Genomic DNA, 18,574 nt, shown 5'->3' on the forward strand with positions numbered 1-18,574 from the left:
GGTCAACTGTTCCATCCAACGTATTCCATTCTATGCTTCAGCACGTTAGAATTACAAAAAAAAAGAAAATCTATTTTTTGTATGATTTTTTAATGAAAAATCATCCAAGAATGAATCACTTCAATAGCACACGTTATGTTTATACACAATGAAATAAAACTGAGAATTTAATTTGCATGATTTACATATTCATATTTCTTTACTTACTACTGTGCCAATTTTAGCAGGAAGTGTGTGCATTTACGAGTGATGCAATGGCAGGATCAATCTAAACCAGGATGCTCCCTAAAACTGCCCTAACACTGTCTTAATAGGCACCATCAATATTTAACATATGCATAATGGTCATTAGAGATCCTTGCACTCATAGGATCGCACATGAAAAATCCCTAACATACAAAAAGGATCTGTTGACAGAATAGATTTGACTGAAAACTCAACCATGTCCCAAAGTCGCCAAATAGTGAAGCTGTTACAGTCATGAAATGTTTTTGTTGAATTAATGTGAATTTCTTCGCCTTACGCAAATGGTGGCACAGTGGCTCAGCGGTAGAATTGCTGCCTTAGAGTGCCAGAGACCCAGGTTCGATCCTGACTACGGGTGCTTGTCTGTACGGAGTTTGTACATTCTCCCTGTGACTTGTGTGGGTTTTTATTGGGTGCTCTGGTTTCTTCCCACAGTCCAAAATTGTACAGGTATAATTATAAACTGTACATAGCGTGTGTAGGATAGTGTAAGCGTGCGGGAATCGCTGGTTGGACTCAGTGGATCGAAGGGTTTGTTTCACCAGACTGATTCCTGGGATGTCAGGACTTTCATATGAAGAAACCTGGATAGACTCGGCTTGTACTCGCTAGAATTTAGAAGATTGAGGGGGGATCTTATAGAAACTTACAAAATTCTTTAGGGGTTGGACAGGCTAGATGTAGGAAGATTGTTCCCAATGTTGGGGAAGTCCAGAACAAGGGGTCACAGTTTAAGGATAAGGGGGAAATCTTTTAGGACCGAGAGAAGAAAAACATTTTTCACACAGAGAGTGGTGAATCTCTGGAATTCTCTGCCACAGAATATAGTTGAGGCCAGTTCATTGGCTATATTTAAGAGGGAGATAGATGTGGCCCTTGTGGCTAAAGGGACCAGGGGGTATGGAGAGAAGGCAGGTACAGCATACCGAGTTGGATGATCAGCCATGATCATATTGAATGGCGGTGCAGGCTCGAAGGGCCGAATGGCCGACTCCTGCACCTGTTTTCTATGTTTCTCTAAACTAAACTAAACTTATTTCCCAATCCGAGAACAAGAAAACCTGTGAAATTTGGCTCTGCCTTATTGTGCTCCACAAGCATAGTACAACGATGTCTTGGGGCTGGTGCTCTTCCATACAGTAAAATGTACTAGCAGACACAAGCAGATCTGTTGACGACCCAGCCCACTGCAATCTGCACAAAAATTGTTTTACAAAATACAATGAAAACCAAATATCTCCAGCAACTCCATTTTAAATCATATTTTTAATACACATCGGTAAAAACTGTTATGCTAAAGGGTTTTCATCATGGTAATCATTCAAATATTTTTGCGATTAACACTTTACATAGTCAGTCAGTCATATTTCAAATAATTAGTGCAAAATATCCAATTCCACCTAGAAAGAACCAATATATTAATTATAGCTGACCTTGTCTCCTGCAAATAACTGTCATTCTCTGTTCGATTATTGCTTCAAAAGCATTTTATAAGCGATTAAAGTAGCGTTGAGTGCACAAAATATGTTCACTTACACCGCATTAAAAAAAAATCAATAGGCAGGCTGGTGAGGTAAAGATACTGCTTTGTCATAAAAGTAATCATAGGATTCTATTTGCATTGTAAAGTGTAGGCCATCTTGCCCTTTGAGCCTTTTCCATCAATCTAAGAATGTAACCTTTTTCCCTAGTCCAAACCCCAACAGCAGAAACTATTTCTCCATCTCTACCACTTCTGTTCTCCTTAATATTCGGAATATTAATCAGATTCTCAAATTCTAGTAAAAGCAATCCGTGTTTGGTTCACCATCCCTTATAATTTAAATTTTGGAGTCTAGATATCAATTAAGTTAATCTACATTGCATTTATTTCAAGAATAGCCGGGCATAGACATACTGGAATATTTCAGTGGGACAGGCAGCATCTCTGGAGAGAAGGAATGGGTGTCATTTCAGGTTGAGACCCTTCTTCAGGGTCTGAAGAGGGGTCTCGATCTGAAAAGTCACCCATTCCTCTCTCCAGAGATGCTGCCTGTCCCGCTGAGTTACTTCAGCATCTTGTGTCCATCTTCAGTTTAATGCAGCATCTGCACTTCCTTTCGACACCATAATAGCCGGGCTTGCTTTGAACAGTAAGCTGTCCATCGAAGGTGATCTCCTACCGGCCAACAGCACTTGCATGGATCTTCAAGCAATTACGGTCCATATCAACAGCTCCAATCAAAATATTGGGCCTTTTGGGCATACAATTCATTATATGGAGGATGACACCCCTGCACACTGAAAATGCTTGGAAGTAAACATCGTAAACATTATAAAGCATTTTGTTTTGTGAATTTAAACTTGAGCAATCAAAAATATATATCTCTCTTTCTTAGTTATTCCTATTTATTGAAATGAACATAGTCTGCCCTGAAACAAGTTTAACAAGCATACATCTAGTATAATTGCTGAGAAAGATTAGGAAGTTGTAGCTTCATTACTGGACTCTATGAGCAAATGCTATGCTTGAATACAGTTGTAAAAACTTTTTGACAATCAGTTGTGAAGTAGTTTGCGACTTCTGTGTTAGTACATGCCCGATACTTCTTTTGAATTACAGAGGAAACTGTCAGCCAATATACCCTATTAGTGGCAATCAAGAAGTAGTCAATTAAATCTGCGCAAAATTTCTTGTACACTAGTCCACCATATTAATGCCGGAATACCACTGTTCCAGTTCAATTTTTTAATTAAATTTTTCAGCAACCTTAAACTCTTTCATAATGCATAGTCTATGAATCAATGGTTATTGTTATGTCATATGGAAAATACTGGTTACTCCTTCAGCGACCCAATGTTATCCACAACAAAATGTATTTGTCATTATTTCTGCCCATTCAGGTAATCTATTCATTGTAATTTAATGCTTGCCAACATTGCTTACAATACTGCTTATCTGTGTCATCAGGAACCATGGATATAAATCTTCCTACCCAAAACATTTATAAACATAGTGGATAGTTGCAGGCCTAACACTGGTTCTTGTGGACATTACTAATCACAGCATGACAACAGTGGACAGGACTATTAATCCAATTCTCTACTTCCTGATACTGATTTTCTTGCCAAGTCAATTGTCAGCAGTCAATTCTATGAACTTTAATTTCTTGTGAAGAATTTCATCAAATATATCTTGAAGTCTACAAGATTGAAATATCTACACGTAATATCTTCAAATTATTTCACAATATAAACAGCAGGGCTCGAAATTAACGGTTGCCCAGGTGCCAATGGTGACCTAAAGTCCCGCTAGGCAACCTAAAAGCTGTGCCATTTTACCCGGCTTGGCAAGCACCCGGGACACCTATCGTTCAACTCAGCTCAGACCGCCCTCTCCATCTCTATCTCTGTCACTCTCCGTCTCCGCCTGCCATCCGTGTCCGGGCCGTCGGTTCTCCACTCTCCGCCGCTCCTCATCCGCCGGCATGGCCGGCCGCCTTGCACATGGCCACAGCGACCGCTGAAAACTAACGCAGAATAACTCCCTGGAGCTGGAGTAACTCTTGCTTCTTGGTTTCCTGGTCCTCCAAAAATATTCCGAATGGGATTTAAACTGGAGTGGAGTGGACCCTCCCACAAAACTCCAAAAACTAACAGCCTATTGCTGTTTATTTATTGTGTACATATAAGGTCTATGGTATATAGACACACTGAACATTTATCTCCTGTTCTGTATTATGTTTATATATTCTGTTGTGCTGCAGCAAGTAAGAATTTCATTGTCCTAGCTGGGACACATGACAATAAAACTCTCTTGACTTGGACTTAAGCAAAAAAGTTTTTTTGGGGGAAAACGAGCTACCTTAAATTCTGGTTGGCTAACTATGGTAGGGTGAAGACTATTCCATGGTTTAATTGTGCGGGGGAACTCCATGGAGCAGCCAGCATCTCTGGATAGAAGAAATTGGGTGACGTTTCGGGTAGAGACCCTTCAGTTACATTTCCTCTGAAAATTTTATTGAGCAAAATTATCAAGCAAAATTATAATTTTTTGTGTGTTGGAAAACAAAATATAGTGGTACTGCTGGTGGACTTGCTGCCTCACACGCCAGAGATCAGTGTTTGATCCTGTCCTCGGACACTGTCTGTGTTGAATTTGCACATTCACCCTGCAAGCGTGTGGGTTTCCTCCCACATCCCAAAGACACATTGGCTTTGTAGGTTAACTTGTCTCTGTAAAATTGCCCCTAATGTGCAGGGAGTGGGTGAGGAAAGTGGGATAACAGAACTTGTGCAAATGGGTAGACAAAAATGCTGGAGAAACTCAGCGGGTGAGGCAGCATCTATGGTGCGAAGGAAATAGGCGACGTTTCGGGTCGAGACCCTTCTCCAGACTGATTTGAGGGTTGGGGGGGGGCGGGAAGAAGAAAGGAATAGGCGGAAACAGTGGGCTGTGGGAGAGCTGGGAAGGGGAGGAGAAAGCAGGGACTACCTGAAATTGGAGAAGTCCATGTTCATACCGCTGGAGTGTAAACTGTCCAAGTGAAATATGAGGTGCTGCTCCTCCAATTTACGGTGGGCCTCACTCTGGCCATGAAGGAGGCCCAGGACAGAAAGATCGGATTCGGAATGGGAGGGGGAAGTTGAAGTGATGAGCCACCGTGAGATCAAGTTGGTTATTGCGAACTGAGTGGATGTGTTGAGCGAAGCGATCGCCAAGCCTGCGCTTGGTCTCACCGAGGTTGATCATACGCTGATTAATCTAACCACATTTTTGTTTGGAAGTGGAAAGAAATAATAGAAATTGCATTAATTGCAACGTGTAAAAACAGTTGAGATTATAACTGTATTATAATTTAGCTGCATGTCATTATGGTATATATCTTGATTGGTGAATATGTTTAGTTTGTGACTTTATTTGGAGCAGAAATAATATGTTAATGCTTCATTGAGCATAATTCCGACTGGTAACTCCGCACTTCGTCCGAGCACATTATCGCACGCATCATGCCAGCCGTCTTAAATAACCACCTAAGCTGTCATTCGGCAACCTAAAAATCTCCTGAGGTTGCCCGGCTGGCAACAGCGAAAAAAAGTTAAGTGAGAGCCCTGAAACAGTAATCCCTGGAAATTCTCAGACCAGGCAGCATTTGTGGAGAGAAAATGTTTAAGATAGAATGCAATCATTGGTATCGTGATCAGAATTCGCTGAACCACAGATGCTTCTTCAATAACATCACCAGAGAAGGCACCCAGCAACTGGTGATGTCCATGAATCGCAGACTTCAAGCAGTAATTACATGCAAAGGATATGCAACTAAATACTAAACATAACTATTTTCATTTACATGACATTGCCGTCCCAAACATTATGGTGCCCTGAAATAAGGAGACTATGTATAAACCTGCTGTAATTTCTACATGGTGAAACCGAAATGTATAAAAATGGCCTTTATTAAAATCTGGCAGTGTGCATTTTGACCATGTGTGATTTTTTTTCTATTACAAATCTCAAATTGTGGCGTAGAGAGGCAAATAAATAAACGATGGGTCTTTGTCCCAAACATTATGGAGGGCCCTGCAAATGAACAAGCAATGGGAAACCTACAAGAGGTCTTAGGGAGCACAAATTAGTATTTATCTTAAAAATGCCTTCTGTTTACAAATGAGCTAAGAAATGAGAGCAAGGAATCCAATTATTCATTCAATCTTATTTGTGCAACTGATATCTTTTAGTTCAGGTGGAAACATAACCATCTTTCTATTAGGCATGGAATTTCACTTATTATTATTATTGTACCATTTGATAAACGCAGATCAGTCCGTAATTAGATTTCACTTTCCAGAGAAGTTATGGTTCAATTAAAATTATAGCCACCATGTTATTGTGTTTAACAAACCAAAGCTAAACAGTGAAATTACACAAAATTGCTGGAGAAACTCAGCGGGTGCAGCAGCATCTATGGAGCGAAGGAAATAGGCGACGTTTCGGGCTGAAACCTTTCTTCAGACTGATGGGGGGGGGGGGGTGGGGGAAGGATGGAAAAAGGGAGGAGGAGGAGCCCGAGGGCGGGGGGGATGGGAGGAGACAGCTCGAGGGTTAAGGAAGGGGAGGAGACAGCAAGGGCTAGCAAAATTGGGAGAATTCAACGTTCATGCCATCAGGACGCAAGCTACCCAGGCGGAATATGAGGTGCTGTTCCTCCAATTTCCGGTGTTGCTCACTCTGGCAATGGAGGAGACCCAGGACAGTGAGGTCGGATTGGGAATGGGAGTGCTGAGCCACCGGAAGTTCAGGTAGGTTATTGCGGACTGAGCGGAGGTGTTCAGCGAAACGATCGCCCAACCTCCGCTTAGTCTCCCCGATGTAAATCAGCTAACATCTAGAGCAGCGGATGCAGTTTTGTGTACCTTCGATCTTCCAGCATCTGCAGTTCCTTCTTGAACAGTGAAATTACACTTTTAACATTTATTCCAAAACTTTAGGCAAAGTAGCAACAATATGGATACAATTCAGCCACTAGGACATATGGTTCTGCAATTTAAAAAAAACTCTGGAATTTGCATTGTTTAATTAACTCAATCTGTGACAGTGTCACAAGGCAGAAACTACTTCAAATACATTTGCAACAAACTAACAGCAAATGCATTCAGTTACAGATTATCATTTTATTTTATCAAATCGTTGAAAACATTTGCGACGCAGTGGTGCTGCTTTCCGATGGGCCAAGTTACAGAGGAATTTAAAAACTCTCATGCCAAAAACCAGTCTAATGATTTGTAATACACATAAATGTGAAATATTTCAGTTTATTGCCGAATTGACAACAAACATATATACACTGACTATATTCTATTCCTATGGGGAAGATTTGGCACGCATCAAAGGCATGCCAAAAAGTATACAAAAGCCAGACCACTTGCTGTTATAAAAAACAATTGAAGTTAGAATGATGGAAGTGGGAAGAAATTCAGAAGGGGCATTTTGATCATACGGACTGTATAGCAGAAGAAGCAATTAGCAACAACAAGCCAAATGGACGTTAGTGAAAAAGAGAGCTGGTATATGACAAACAGTGGCAGTAAAAACAGAAATAACGAGGGGATTTAAAATGGTGAAGACTTCTGATGCACTGTGACCTGTGCAACAGTGGAAGCTGGTGCAAAGGGAAAATAAGACATGGCGCAGAATGAGAAGGGGAGGAGGCTTTAAACAATAATGTGATTGACTTATTAATAAACTCAATGTCTTTGGCTACAGGAAGTATACAGTAGAATCATAATAATACATCACAGGAGAGGCTCTTCCACCCAAATCGTTGTGCTTTCCTGAACTCGATCCATATTCCTGCTGTTGGCCCATATCCCTCTATATTCCTATCCATGTACCCGTTTAAATTATGTAACTATCTGCTTCTACCACTTTCTCTGGCAGCTCATTCCATATATGTACCATCCAGATTGGAAAAACATGCCCCCTACGTCCCCTTTAAATTATTCCCCTCTCATCACAAATCTATGCTCTCTAATTTCAAACTTACCTTCCCTGGGAAATATACTGTGACCATCCATCTTATCTCTGCTCCTCCATTTCTCCAAGACCACTGCTCAATCTCCTACACACCATGGAAAACAGTTCCAGCCTATCCAGTCTCTCCCTGCAGCTAAAGCCCTCTAGTAGTTCTAGTTTAGTTTCGAGACAACATGGAAATAAGCCTTCAGCCCACTGATTCCACGCTAACCATCAATCACCCTTTCACACTAGTTCCATGTTATCCCACTTCCGCATCCACTCCCTACACACTAGGACAATTTGCAGAGACGAATTAACCTGCAAACCCGCATGTTTAGTTTAGAGATATAGCGTGGAAACACATGCCCTTTGGTCTGCACTGACCAATAATCATCCTTACACTCATTCTATACTATCCTCTTGGTCACCTCTTCAAAAAGCTCTAATACGTCATAATTTCACATGCACAAAGGCATGTAGACTATTCCTAACCACCCCTTACCTTTCCTGACAGATAGATCCTGTTTCTCAGAATCTCTTCCAGTAACTTTCCCACCACTCATGATGTAGAATAGAATACAGAATAGCCTTTTATTTGTCATTCAGACCGAAGTCTGAACAAAATTTAAGCAGTCATACATAAAATTAAAAAAACAACAATAAACACATATTAACATCCACCACAGTGAGACCACCCAACATCTCAACACTGTGATGGAGGCAAAAGTCTTTGGTCTGCAGTCTCTTCCCTCCTCTTCTCCCTCTGCACAATGATGTTACACTCACCATCCGGTAAATCCCTGGCCTGTCCTTGCAGCCCTTCTTAAATAAGTACCAGAACTGACATAGAGGGTATTAAATTTGCCACTTTAACATTGCACAAGGAAAACAATTGGCATGTGGATTTCTTGAAAGGGACATTTTCTTTATTGAGCATAAAAGATTGGAGGAAATGTGCGAATGCAAAGTATTTGGACTTTCAGAAGGCCTTCGATAAGATGCCATACAAAAGGTTATGACAATAATTAGAGCGCAGGAGATTGGGGACAATATATTGTAGTGGATTGAGAATTGGTTCATCTACACAAACCGAAAGGAACAAAATGAAGACCAAGTGCTGGAGTAACTCAGCAGGCCAGGCAACATCCCTGGAGAACATGGATGGGTGACATTTCGAGTTGGGACTCTTCTTCAGACAGACATAACAAAATGATTTATGTTAGATTATGAGGTTGCCATCAATGGGGTGTTACAGACAATGGTATTGCTGACCCTGTGAGAGGAGAGAGAAGGCACAAAGTACATTGTACTTTGTGCCTTCTCCATCGGAGGAGGAGCCATCCTGGGGAACGGCTGCTAACCAGCAGCTGTCCGTTCAATTCACTTTAAATTAGTTTTTAGTGAATTTTGTCCTATGTTTGTTGGGGAATTTGACTTTTTTTTATGTGGGGGGGGGAAAGGGGAAAACTATTTTCTAGGTCCCTACCTGGTCGGTGATGCAGCCTTTTCCCCGGGCTGCACCGTCGACCCGTCCTTGCGGCCTACCAGTGGGAGTGGAGCGGCGTTTTCCTGGCGGGGACCGCTCAGCACCTTCAGCTTTGGGGGCGGCACAGCACTGGAGCGCTATCGCGGAGCGGGCGATGCCTTGCCTGGGTCGCCGCACTGGAGCTCCAGTATTCTGAGACCGCCGTGATCAACATCGTCGAGCTGCAGGACTGTGGAGCGGCCAGCCGTGGGCGGCCGCGCCGACTTTAACATCAGGAGCCTCGGAGCACCAACCGACACGGCCCTGTCGGCTTCGGAATGCCACGGACTCCGGTAGGGAATCGGCCGTTCCAGCCGCTGTGAGCACTCTCCCGATGCCGGAGCAACACCACCCGGCGAGAACGGCCAGGAACATTGGGCCTCCGTAGAGGCAACTGTGGAGGCCTCAATAGGCCTGATTATGGGAGAACTGGGGATGGGGACTGGACGTTGTGCCTTCCCCCACAGTGGTAACCATTGTGGGGGGATGATTTTTTGTGTGTAAATGATTATTTTATTCTACCCAAGATGGCTGCCGGAAGGGAGAGTGAACGCTGGCGCGCTTTAGCTGCCGCTGCTCTCTCTTCATATTGTGTTTTTGATTTTTGTCTTTGGATTGAATTCTGTCATTAATTTGTGTACTGGTGATGTCTTTACTATTTATTTCATTCCACTTACATGTTTTTACTCTATTTGCTAAATTTTGTAAGGTGTCCTTGAGACTCTTGAAAGGCGCCCATATATAAAATTTATTATTATTGAAAAAATGTCTTATTGTGGGTAGAATATAAAATGCACTTTGCAATAATAACACTGGTGGAAAATATTTTAAAAGGAATACAGTAAAACTGTGTCTTCTTAAGGACGGATGCATTCGTGATACACAGTTCATCTGCTGAGATGGGAGCTGCAATATGAAGAGATATTAAGCAAACTGGACCAAAACACTTGTTTAGAAAGACAAAAGATAGTCTCCTTGAAGCATACAAAGTTCTAATAGGGCTTGACAAGGTAGATGAGGGATAATGTTTCCTCTGGCTGGATTGCAATTTCAAGATAAAAGGGTTGGACATTCAAGACAGAGGAGAAGAAATTTCTTCACCCTGAGGATGGTGGAATCTTCATAATTCACTCATGTTTAAAAGCTGTCACCAAGTATATTCAAGACATTTGGACAGGTTCATGGGCAGGGACGTTTTACATAGATATGGGCCAAATGTAAGCAAATGAAACTAACTCAGGAAGGCAGTTTGGTAGGGTATGGACAAGGTAGGCCAAATAGCATATGTTTGTGCTGTATAACTATATGACATTAGATTTTTGGATTTTAAGGGAATCTAGGGATATGGGGCTACTGCAGGAAAATGCAAGAGGTAAATGATCATCCAGAATTCTATTGAATGGTGGAGCAGCTTTGGGGTGCTGGAAACCCCTGTTCTTATTTTTGTGACCCATAGTGGATAATGACCCATTTAGTTAGCATAAATTAGCACCTCTCAACACAAGTTAAATATATCTAACTTTCCAATGGAAATACAAATGTTTAGGTTACCACTTTTTCATTATAAAGTCAAATTTGAACAAAGTAAAGCAGAAGAACGGTGAAGTTCTCTTATCAGTTGTCAGCAAGCAACGCCGAGCAAAACCAACTTTTGTTTTGCAATTGTGGCTATTGAGGCCACAAAATTCAAAATTGCAGCTATTAAAGTGTGTATTTTCGCCAAAGGAAGATTTTCTCCATATCTGAAATACTTCCCGTTAACATCCAAATGCAATGGAATACAATAGAATACAAACATAGTTTATGGCAACCCAGAGTGTAATTCTGCTGAATCTGCACTATTTCACTTCTAAGATCCTGCTAGGTGTGTTGCCAAAACATAACACAATATCCAGATGACATTTGATCAAGACTCTATGCATCCAAAGCACATCTTTCCCTTTTTGCATTCCAATTCTCTCAAGATCACATCAAACATAGCACTCATTTATTTTCTGTATTTATTCACTAACTTTGAAATCTATAGAAGCCTACAACTCCTTGCTCCGATTGCAATTTAATCAATATGACTGTAATAAGGACATGAAGCAAATAGATCAAATGATTAAAAAATAATCATGATAATATAATCAGATATTAAAATTGATGATAGTAAGACTTGTTCATTGTGGATGTCAGAACAACCGTTGAATAAGCTACAAAGACAAAAGGAATTCACAAAGTGCTGGAGTAAAGGGCCTGTCCCACTTATGTGTCCTTGGCACGCAAATTATGCGACCTCATGGTCGCGTTGAGCCAAGACGGTCGAGCGAAGGTCGGGCGCGATTACATGCGTACGCACAGCCGTCTAGAGCGCGACGTCATTTGAAGATGGACACAAAGCTGGAGTAACTCAGCGGGACCGGCAGCATCTCCGGAGAGAAGCAATGGGTGACGTTTTGTGTCGAGACTCTTCTTCAGTCTGAAAAGAAGGGTTTTGACCTGAAACGTCACCTCTCCAGAGATGCTGCCAGTCCCGCTGAGTTACTCCAGCAATTTGTGTCTATCTTCAATTTTCTTGGCCCCGCTCTGGGAGTAGAAGTGGGGGCGGATCCGGATCCGCAACGGCCGTGAGCCTCAGGCCGAGTTCGGCGACCGTTTGCCTGCTTCTGCTGCTGTTGAAGGTGAGACGTTGTGTCGCGGCAGGGTCTTCGGCCTGTCCCACTTTGGCCGTCAGTTCGGCGACAGGCCGTTGGCGCGCGAAGATTTCGTTCACAGCAAGAATTTCGGAGCCCCACGCGATGTCGGGACCAGCCCCGCACAACTCCATACCCCTCCGCGCATCTAAGTGGGACCGGCCCCGCGCGGCCATACGGTGCCCGTACGCCTCAAGCGACCACGCGTAATTTGCGACCCAAGGACGCGCAAGTGGGACAGGCCCTTTACTTAATGGGTCAGGAGCATCTCTGTAGTTTCATCTCTGAAGTTCATAGTTTCGAAAGCAGATGCGGGTTTGACACAAAAGAGACAAAATGCTCGATTAACAGCTGGTCGGGCAGCAACATGGATAGGTGACATTTTGGATTAGGACCCTTTTTTGGACATCGAATCCATAGGCTTTGCCTAGCCACGTTCTCTGAAGATGCTGACTGACCTGCAGAATTACTCAAGAGCTCGGTGTCTTTTTTGAATAAGCTACTGTCACTTTCCATTTGGTTAACTATATTTCTCCTGTGCTGCAGATATCACATTACCAAGTGGCAAGGACATTTCAAGGCTATTGTCTCTGTTACTCTTTTATAAAAAAATGTTGAAGCTATTTCGCAGTTTAGGATGAACAAGACTCTAACTCTCCTTCCCTATAGGGGAAAAAACCCCACCATGCCTGATCTTAATAGTGTGCATCAAGATAGGGAACATACAGTGCCCTCCATAATGTTTGGGACAAAGACCCATCATTTATTTATTTGCCTCTGTACTCCACAATTTGAGATTTGTAATAGAAAAAAAAATCACATGTGGTCAAAATGCACATTGCCAGATTTTATTAAAGGGTATTTTTATACATTTTGGTTTTACCATGTAGTAATTACAGCTGTATATACACGTTTATACATAGTCTCCCCATTTCACAGGTGTTTGTAATTGCTCAGGTGTGTTTAAATGCCTCCTTAATGCAGGCATAAGAGAGTTCTCAGCACCTAGTCTTTCCATCACCGTTGGAAACTTTTATTGCTGTTTATCAACATGAGGACCAAAATTGTGGCAATGAAAGTCAAAGAAGCCATTATGAGACTGAGAAACAAGAATATAACTGTTAGAGACATCAGCCAAACCTTAGGCTTACCAAAATCAACTGTTTGGAACATCATTAAGAAGAAAGAGAGCACTGGTGAGCTTACTAATCCCAAGAGACTGGCAGGCCAAGGAAGACCTCCACAGCTGACGACAGAAGAATTCTCTCTATAATAAAGAAAAATCCCCAAACACCTGTCTGACAGATCAGAAACACTCTTCAGGAGTCAGGTGTGAATTTCAATGACCACTGTCCGCAGAGGACTTCATGAACAGAAATACAGAGGCTACATTGCAAGATGCAAACCACTGGTTAGCCGCAAAAATAGGATGGCCAGGTTACAGTTTGCCAAGAAGCACTTAAAAGAGCAACCACAGTTCTGGAAAAAGGTCTTGTGGACAGATGAGACGAATATTAACATTATCAGAGTACATAGCATCACATTTGGAAAGCAGTGACAGGATCGGTCAAAGTCAGCATGGATTTATGGAGGGGAAATCATGCTTGACTAATCTTCTGGAATTTTTTAAGGATGTAACAAGTGGAATGGATAAGGGAGAGCCAGTGGATGTGATGTATCTGGACTTTCAAAAAGCCTTTGACAAAGACCCACACAAAGAGATTAGTGAGCAAAATTAGAACACATGGTATTGGCGGTAGGGTATTGACATGGATAGAGAACTGGTTGGCAAACAGGAAGCGAAGAGTAAGAATTCCCGCCCCCGATCAGTCTGAAGAAGGGTTTCGGCCCGAAACGTTGCCTATTTCCTTCGCTCCATAGATGCTGCTGCACCCGCTGAGTTTCTCCAGCTTTTTTGTGTACCTTCGATTCTCCAGCATCTGCAGTTCCTTCTTAAACGAAGAGTAAGAATTAACTGGTTATTTTCAGAATAGCAGGTAGTGACTAGTGGGGTGCCGCAAGGCTCAGTGCTGGGATCCCAGTTATTTACAATATAGATTAACGATTTAGACGATGGAATTAAATGTAACATCTATAAGTTTGCGGATGACACCAAGCTGGGTGGCAGTGTGAGCTGCGAGGAGGATGCTATGAGGCTGTAGGGTGACTTGGATAGGTTGGGTGAGTGGGCAGATGCACTATAATGTGGATAAATGTGAGGTTATCCACTTTGGTGGCAAGAACAGGAAAGCAGATTATCTGAAGGGTGTCAGATTAGGGGAGGTGCAACGAGACCTGGGTGTCCTTGTACATCAGTCACTGAAAGTAAGCATGCAGGTAAAGCAGGCAGTGAAGAAAGCTAATGGCATGTTGGCCTTCATTGCGAGAGGATTTGAGTTTAGGAGCAAGGAGGTCCTACTGCAGTTATACAGGGCCCTGGTGTGGCCGTACCTGGAGTATTGTGTGCCGTTTTGGTCTCCTAATTTGAGGATTTTCCTCGACTTACGATGCTTCGACTTACTATATTTCGACTTTACAATGGTGCAAAAGCAATACACATTCAGTAGAAACCGTACTTCGAATTTTAAATTTTGTCATTTTCCCCGGCTAGCGATATGCGGTACGATACTCTCTCGTGACTCTGGGCGATGGCAGCGAGCCGCAGCTCCCATTCAGCCACGCGTTCACGATACTCTACAGTGTGCTGTGTTGCCAGCGTTTTTTGGAAATGTACACAGTGTAGTGTTGCCAGCATGATAAAAAAAATTGCCGTCAGTTGGGCAGCGGCTGGTTTTGCTGTGCCCTGGGAACTCGTGCGCTGGTGGCCTGTCGAGCGGACAATGTTGGAGGCTGCGAGCGGTTGATAAGTGGAGGAGGGGCAAGATGTCACGTCCTACCAACCTGGTGTGGGATGTGAGGAAGAGCTCGCTGGGGCTGGAGATCCCCGGCTGATTTGCTTGTCCTATTTAGGTAAGAAGTGGCTGACAGGCGAGTGAGTGGCTGAGCTCCAACTCCCGCCCTCCTTCTCTCATCAGTCAGCCCCTGCCTTGGTCGAGCTCAGCCACTGCGTCGTACAGCCTTTATCTATCAACCTTAATTACGTTTAATTTTTTTGGAGGTGGAAAAATTCTCAATAAGTTTATTTATGTAATCATGAAAAACTTTTTTTTAACCCCTTGGGGTACTGACAATCCCGGAACTGTCCCCCAAAAACGTCCCCTGCAGCTTGTTCTATTTAAATAAAGCATAAGATAGGACAGTTCGTTAAGTAAGAATGCAACGTAATAATTTGTAGCAGGATATACATGACATTTAGTAACCAGAAATACTTATTTTTCTTCAATACTTTGCTGTGGTAGTTCCATGAATTATATTTTCCAACTTTCCTCACCATTTGTATTTTGGTAGATTAGGTGTATTAAATGCATTTTCGATGGATGATATTTTTGATTTATGATGGGTTTATAGAAACCTACCCATCGTAAGTTGAGGAGCACCTGTATTGCTATTGAGGGAGTGCAGCGTAGGTTCCCCAGGTTATTTCCCAGGTTGGCTGGTCTGACACATGATGAAAGAATGGGTCGACTGGGCTTGCATTCACTGGAATTTAGAAAGATGAGAGGGGATAGAAACATATAACATTCTTAAAGGATTGGATACACTAGATGCAGGAAAATTGTTCCCAATGTTGGGGGAATCCAGAAACAGGGATCACAGTTTAAGCATAAGGGGTAGGCCATTCAGGACTGAGTTGAGGAAATATGTTTTCACCCAGAGAGTTGTGAATCTGTGGAATTCTCTGCCACAGAAGGCAGTGGAGGCCAATTCACTGGATGTATTCAAGAGAGTTAGATTTAGCTCTTAGGGCAAAGGGAATCAAGGGATATGGGAAAAAAGCAGGAACAGGGTACTGATTTTGTATGATCAACCATGTCCATAATGAATGGCTCAAATGGTCTACTCCTGCACCTATTTTCTATGTTTCTACATGGACAATCTTGCACCCCAATATTTTATGTTTAACATGGTGTCTGTGCAATGCATGTCATTACTTTTGAGTTCCAAACATGATAACAAAAGTGAATATCATGGCATTCAGATCTTAATTCAATGAATTTGCCTGAACTGCATAATACCTAACCTAGTAGCAATTTGAACAGTGCGCGGAATTTATCTGGGATTGTAATAAATAATAAATCAACAATACTTTTATCCTAAATAAGAATTTGAAGGATGTGTAAATAAGGGCCTGCAGATGTTAGAATCTTGAGCAAAACCCAAAGTGCTGGAATAACAGCGGATCAGGCAGCATTCAGGATATTCTGAGCAAAAACACAAAGTGGTAGAGTCCAGAGGTGCTGTCTGACCCGCTGTTGACGTTTAAAACAAAACTGTGTACACAGCAGATGTATTCATTGTTCAAAACATTATTTCTTAAACCTGGAATTTCACAAAAATGACATTGCCGTGTCCTTAACTACAACAATCACACGACGTTGTACAAATCATCCCCCATAGATATACCACATAGCCCGCAGTGATGGGGTGGATGGGAATATGTCAGTACTGGTCTTGATTGCAAATGACGGATTGCATCTGCGGCAAACGTGTCCTTAAATGAAAAACACACACAAAAAAATAAAAGCATTGCAACCCAGTGTCTGGTGACAATAACATTTAGCTCGCTCTCGTTGCACCACGTTGTATTAAAATACACACTGGGAGAAAATAAGAGAGAAGGAGGGGGAAAAAAACAACTTCACACTCCAGAGAGAGCTTCAATGCAAAAAGAAAAATTGCATCGCCCGGGGTGAGACATACCTTGTAATAAACGTCAAACTGGATGTTTTCGGGCAATGATCGGATCTCTCTGCGGGAGCGGGTGTAGCTGTCCACCACGGCGGAGATCGCGGTGTTGTACAGGGATTCGGGAATCCATTCCAGCTCCACGGCCGCCATGTTGTTGATGCCTCGTCCCCCCCACCTCAGTGGTCGTCCGTGTCCCTCCCTCCCTCCCGGGCCCGCTCACCCTCACCCTCACCTCCTCCGCAACCCAACCCAACCCTCCTCTCTTCTCTTCACCTCCGTCGACGAAAATCCCCAAACGGTCAGACGGCCATCTCACTCAGGACCGGGGGTGGGGAGGAGTTGGAGAGAGAGGGAGAGACAAAAACACACACACACATACACAACCTCCACCGCCTTTCCCTTCCTCCCACTTCATTTTCGGTCACAAGCAGAACACGGCCATCTCAACCTCACGCCCTGCGCGCTGACGTCGTCGGGCGAGGGGCAGCCCGACGCGCCGCGTCACACGTCGCGGGAGGGGGCGGGGCGGGGGCAGGGGCACCCGTGGGAGGAGGCTGGTGACGCGAAGGCGACGTGGAAGCAGCCACGGGTTTTAAATCCTCAGGTTGTCCAGGATACCAGGCCTTGATTGCAATATTGTTAGCAGTACAGTGGGTCGAGGATACTAGGCCTTTAAGGACAGTTATTTGTTCAGATTCAAGTTTAGCAATAAACAGTTTACAGCACAGCCATTCAGACAGTAGACCAGACATTTCGATTGAAATACAACAAACACTATAGGGTGATTTCACCAAAGGTCAAATGAGCGTAGATCCCCCCCTCACGTGACCGAAAATTTTAACTGGAGGACATCTCTCAGTTTGGTACATGTAAGTGAATGGGGAAACACGCACTTTCCCACCCGTTAAAAACATGGAAAACGGCCGATTTTTGAGCTGAAAATTTCTGTGCTAGTCGGGGTGACCCTGAAGCACAGCGACCTAAATTTTCAGGCAAAACAAAAGATAGAAAGTGAGGTAATTACAAGAGGGAACTGAAGGTAGAAAACCGCGGAAATTAACAGCTGACAATTGCCGTGGTGATTTTAAGATCCAAAATATCGGGAATTATCGCGTTTGCTCGCTGAATTTCATCAAAACTAAGTTAATAATGCCTTACTTTTGATGAAATTCAGCGAGCAAATGCGATAATTCCCGATATTTTGGATCTTAAAATCACCACGGCAATTGTCAGCTGCTCATTTCCGCGGTTTTCTACCTTCAGTTCCCTCTTGTAATTACCTCACTTTCTATCTTTTGTTTTGCCTGAAAATTTAGGTCGCTGTGCTTCAGGGTCACCCCGACTAGCACAGAAATTTTCAGCTCAAAAATCGGCCGTTTTCCATGTTTTTAACGGGTGGGAAAGTGCGTGTTTCCCCATTCACTTACATGTACCAAACTGAGAGATGTCCTCCAGTCAGAATTTTCGGTCACGTGAGGGGGGATCTACGCTCATTTGACCTTTGGTGAAATCACCCTATTCAGAATTCAAATGATGGGGCTTACAGCCATATTTCTATGGGTACCAGCACACATTGGCATTAGAGGAAACGAAATGGCAGATAAGGTAGCAAAAGAGGTAACAAAAAGAAGTAAGATTGATTTAAGTATTAACATAGGTAAAACTGAAATTAAAGACATTATTAAGCAAAGACTGAAGGAAAGATGGCAAAAGCAATGGGAGGAAGAGCGGAAAGGACGGTGGTTCTACAGAGTCCAGAGGAAAGTGGGAGAAATGAGATGTGCAGGAAAAAACAGAAAAGAGGAGACAGTAATTTCAAGAATC

General features: G+C 42.9%; 1 protein-coding gene across 1 annotated transcript in view; it reads right to left on the reverse strand.

The window, feature by feature from the left end:
* Positions 1-17,210, reverse strand: part of appbp2 (amyloid beta precursor protein (cytoplasmic tail) binding protein 2) — a 54,112-nt gene extending 36,902 nt beyond the window's left edge. The window contains exon 1 of the mRNA XM_055658090.1: positions 16,763-17,210. Within this exon, the coding sequence (XP_055514065.1) occupies positions 16,763-16,900 (138 nt within the window). The 5' untranslated portion in view covers positions 16,901-17,210. The remainder of the gene's footprint in view (positions 1-16,762) is intronic.
* Positions 17,211-18,574: the final 1,364 nt, after the last annotated feature.

Source organism: Leucoraja erinacea, chromosome 28 (assembly GCF_028641065.1).
Source record: "Leucoraja erinacea ecotype New England chromosome 28, Leri_hhj_1, whole genome shotgun sequence".
Classification (NCBI taxonomy): domain Eukaryota; kingdom Metazoa; phylum Chordata; class Chondrichthyes; order Rajiformes; family Rajidae; genus Leucoraja; species Leucoraja erinaceus.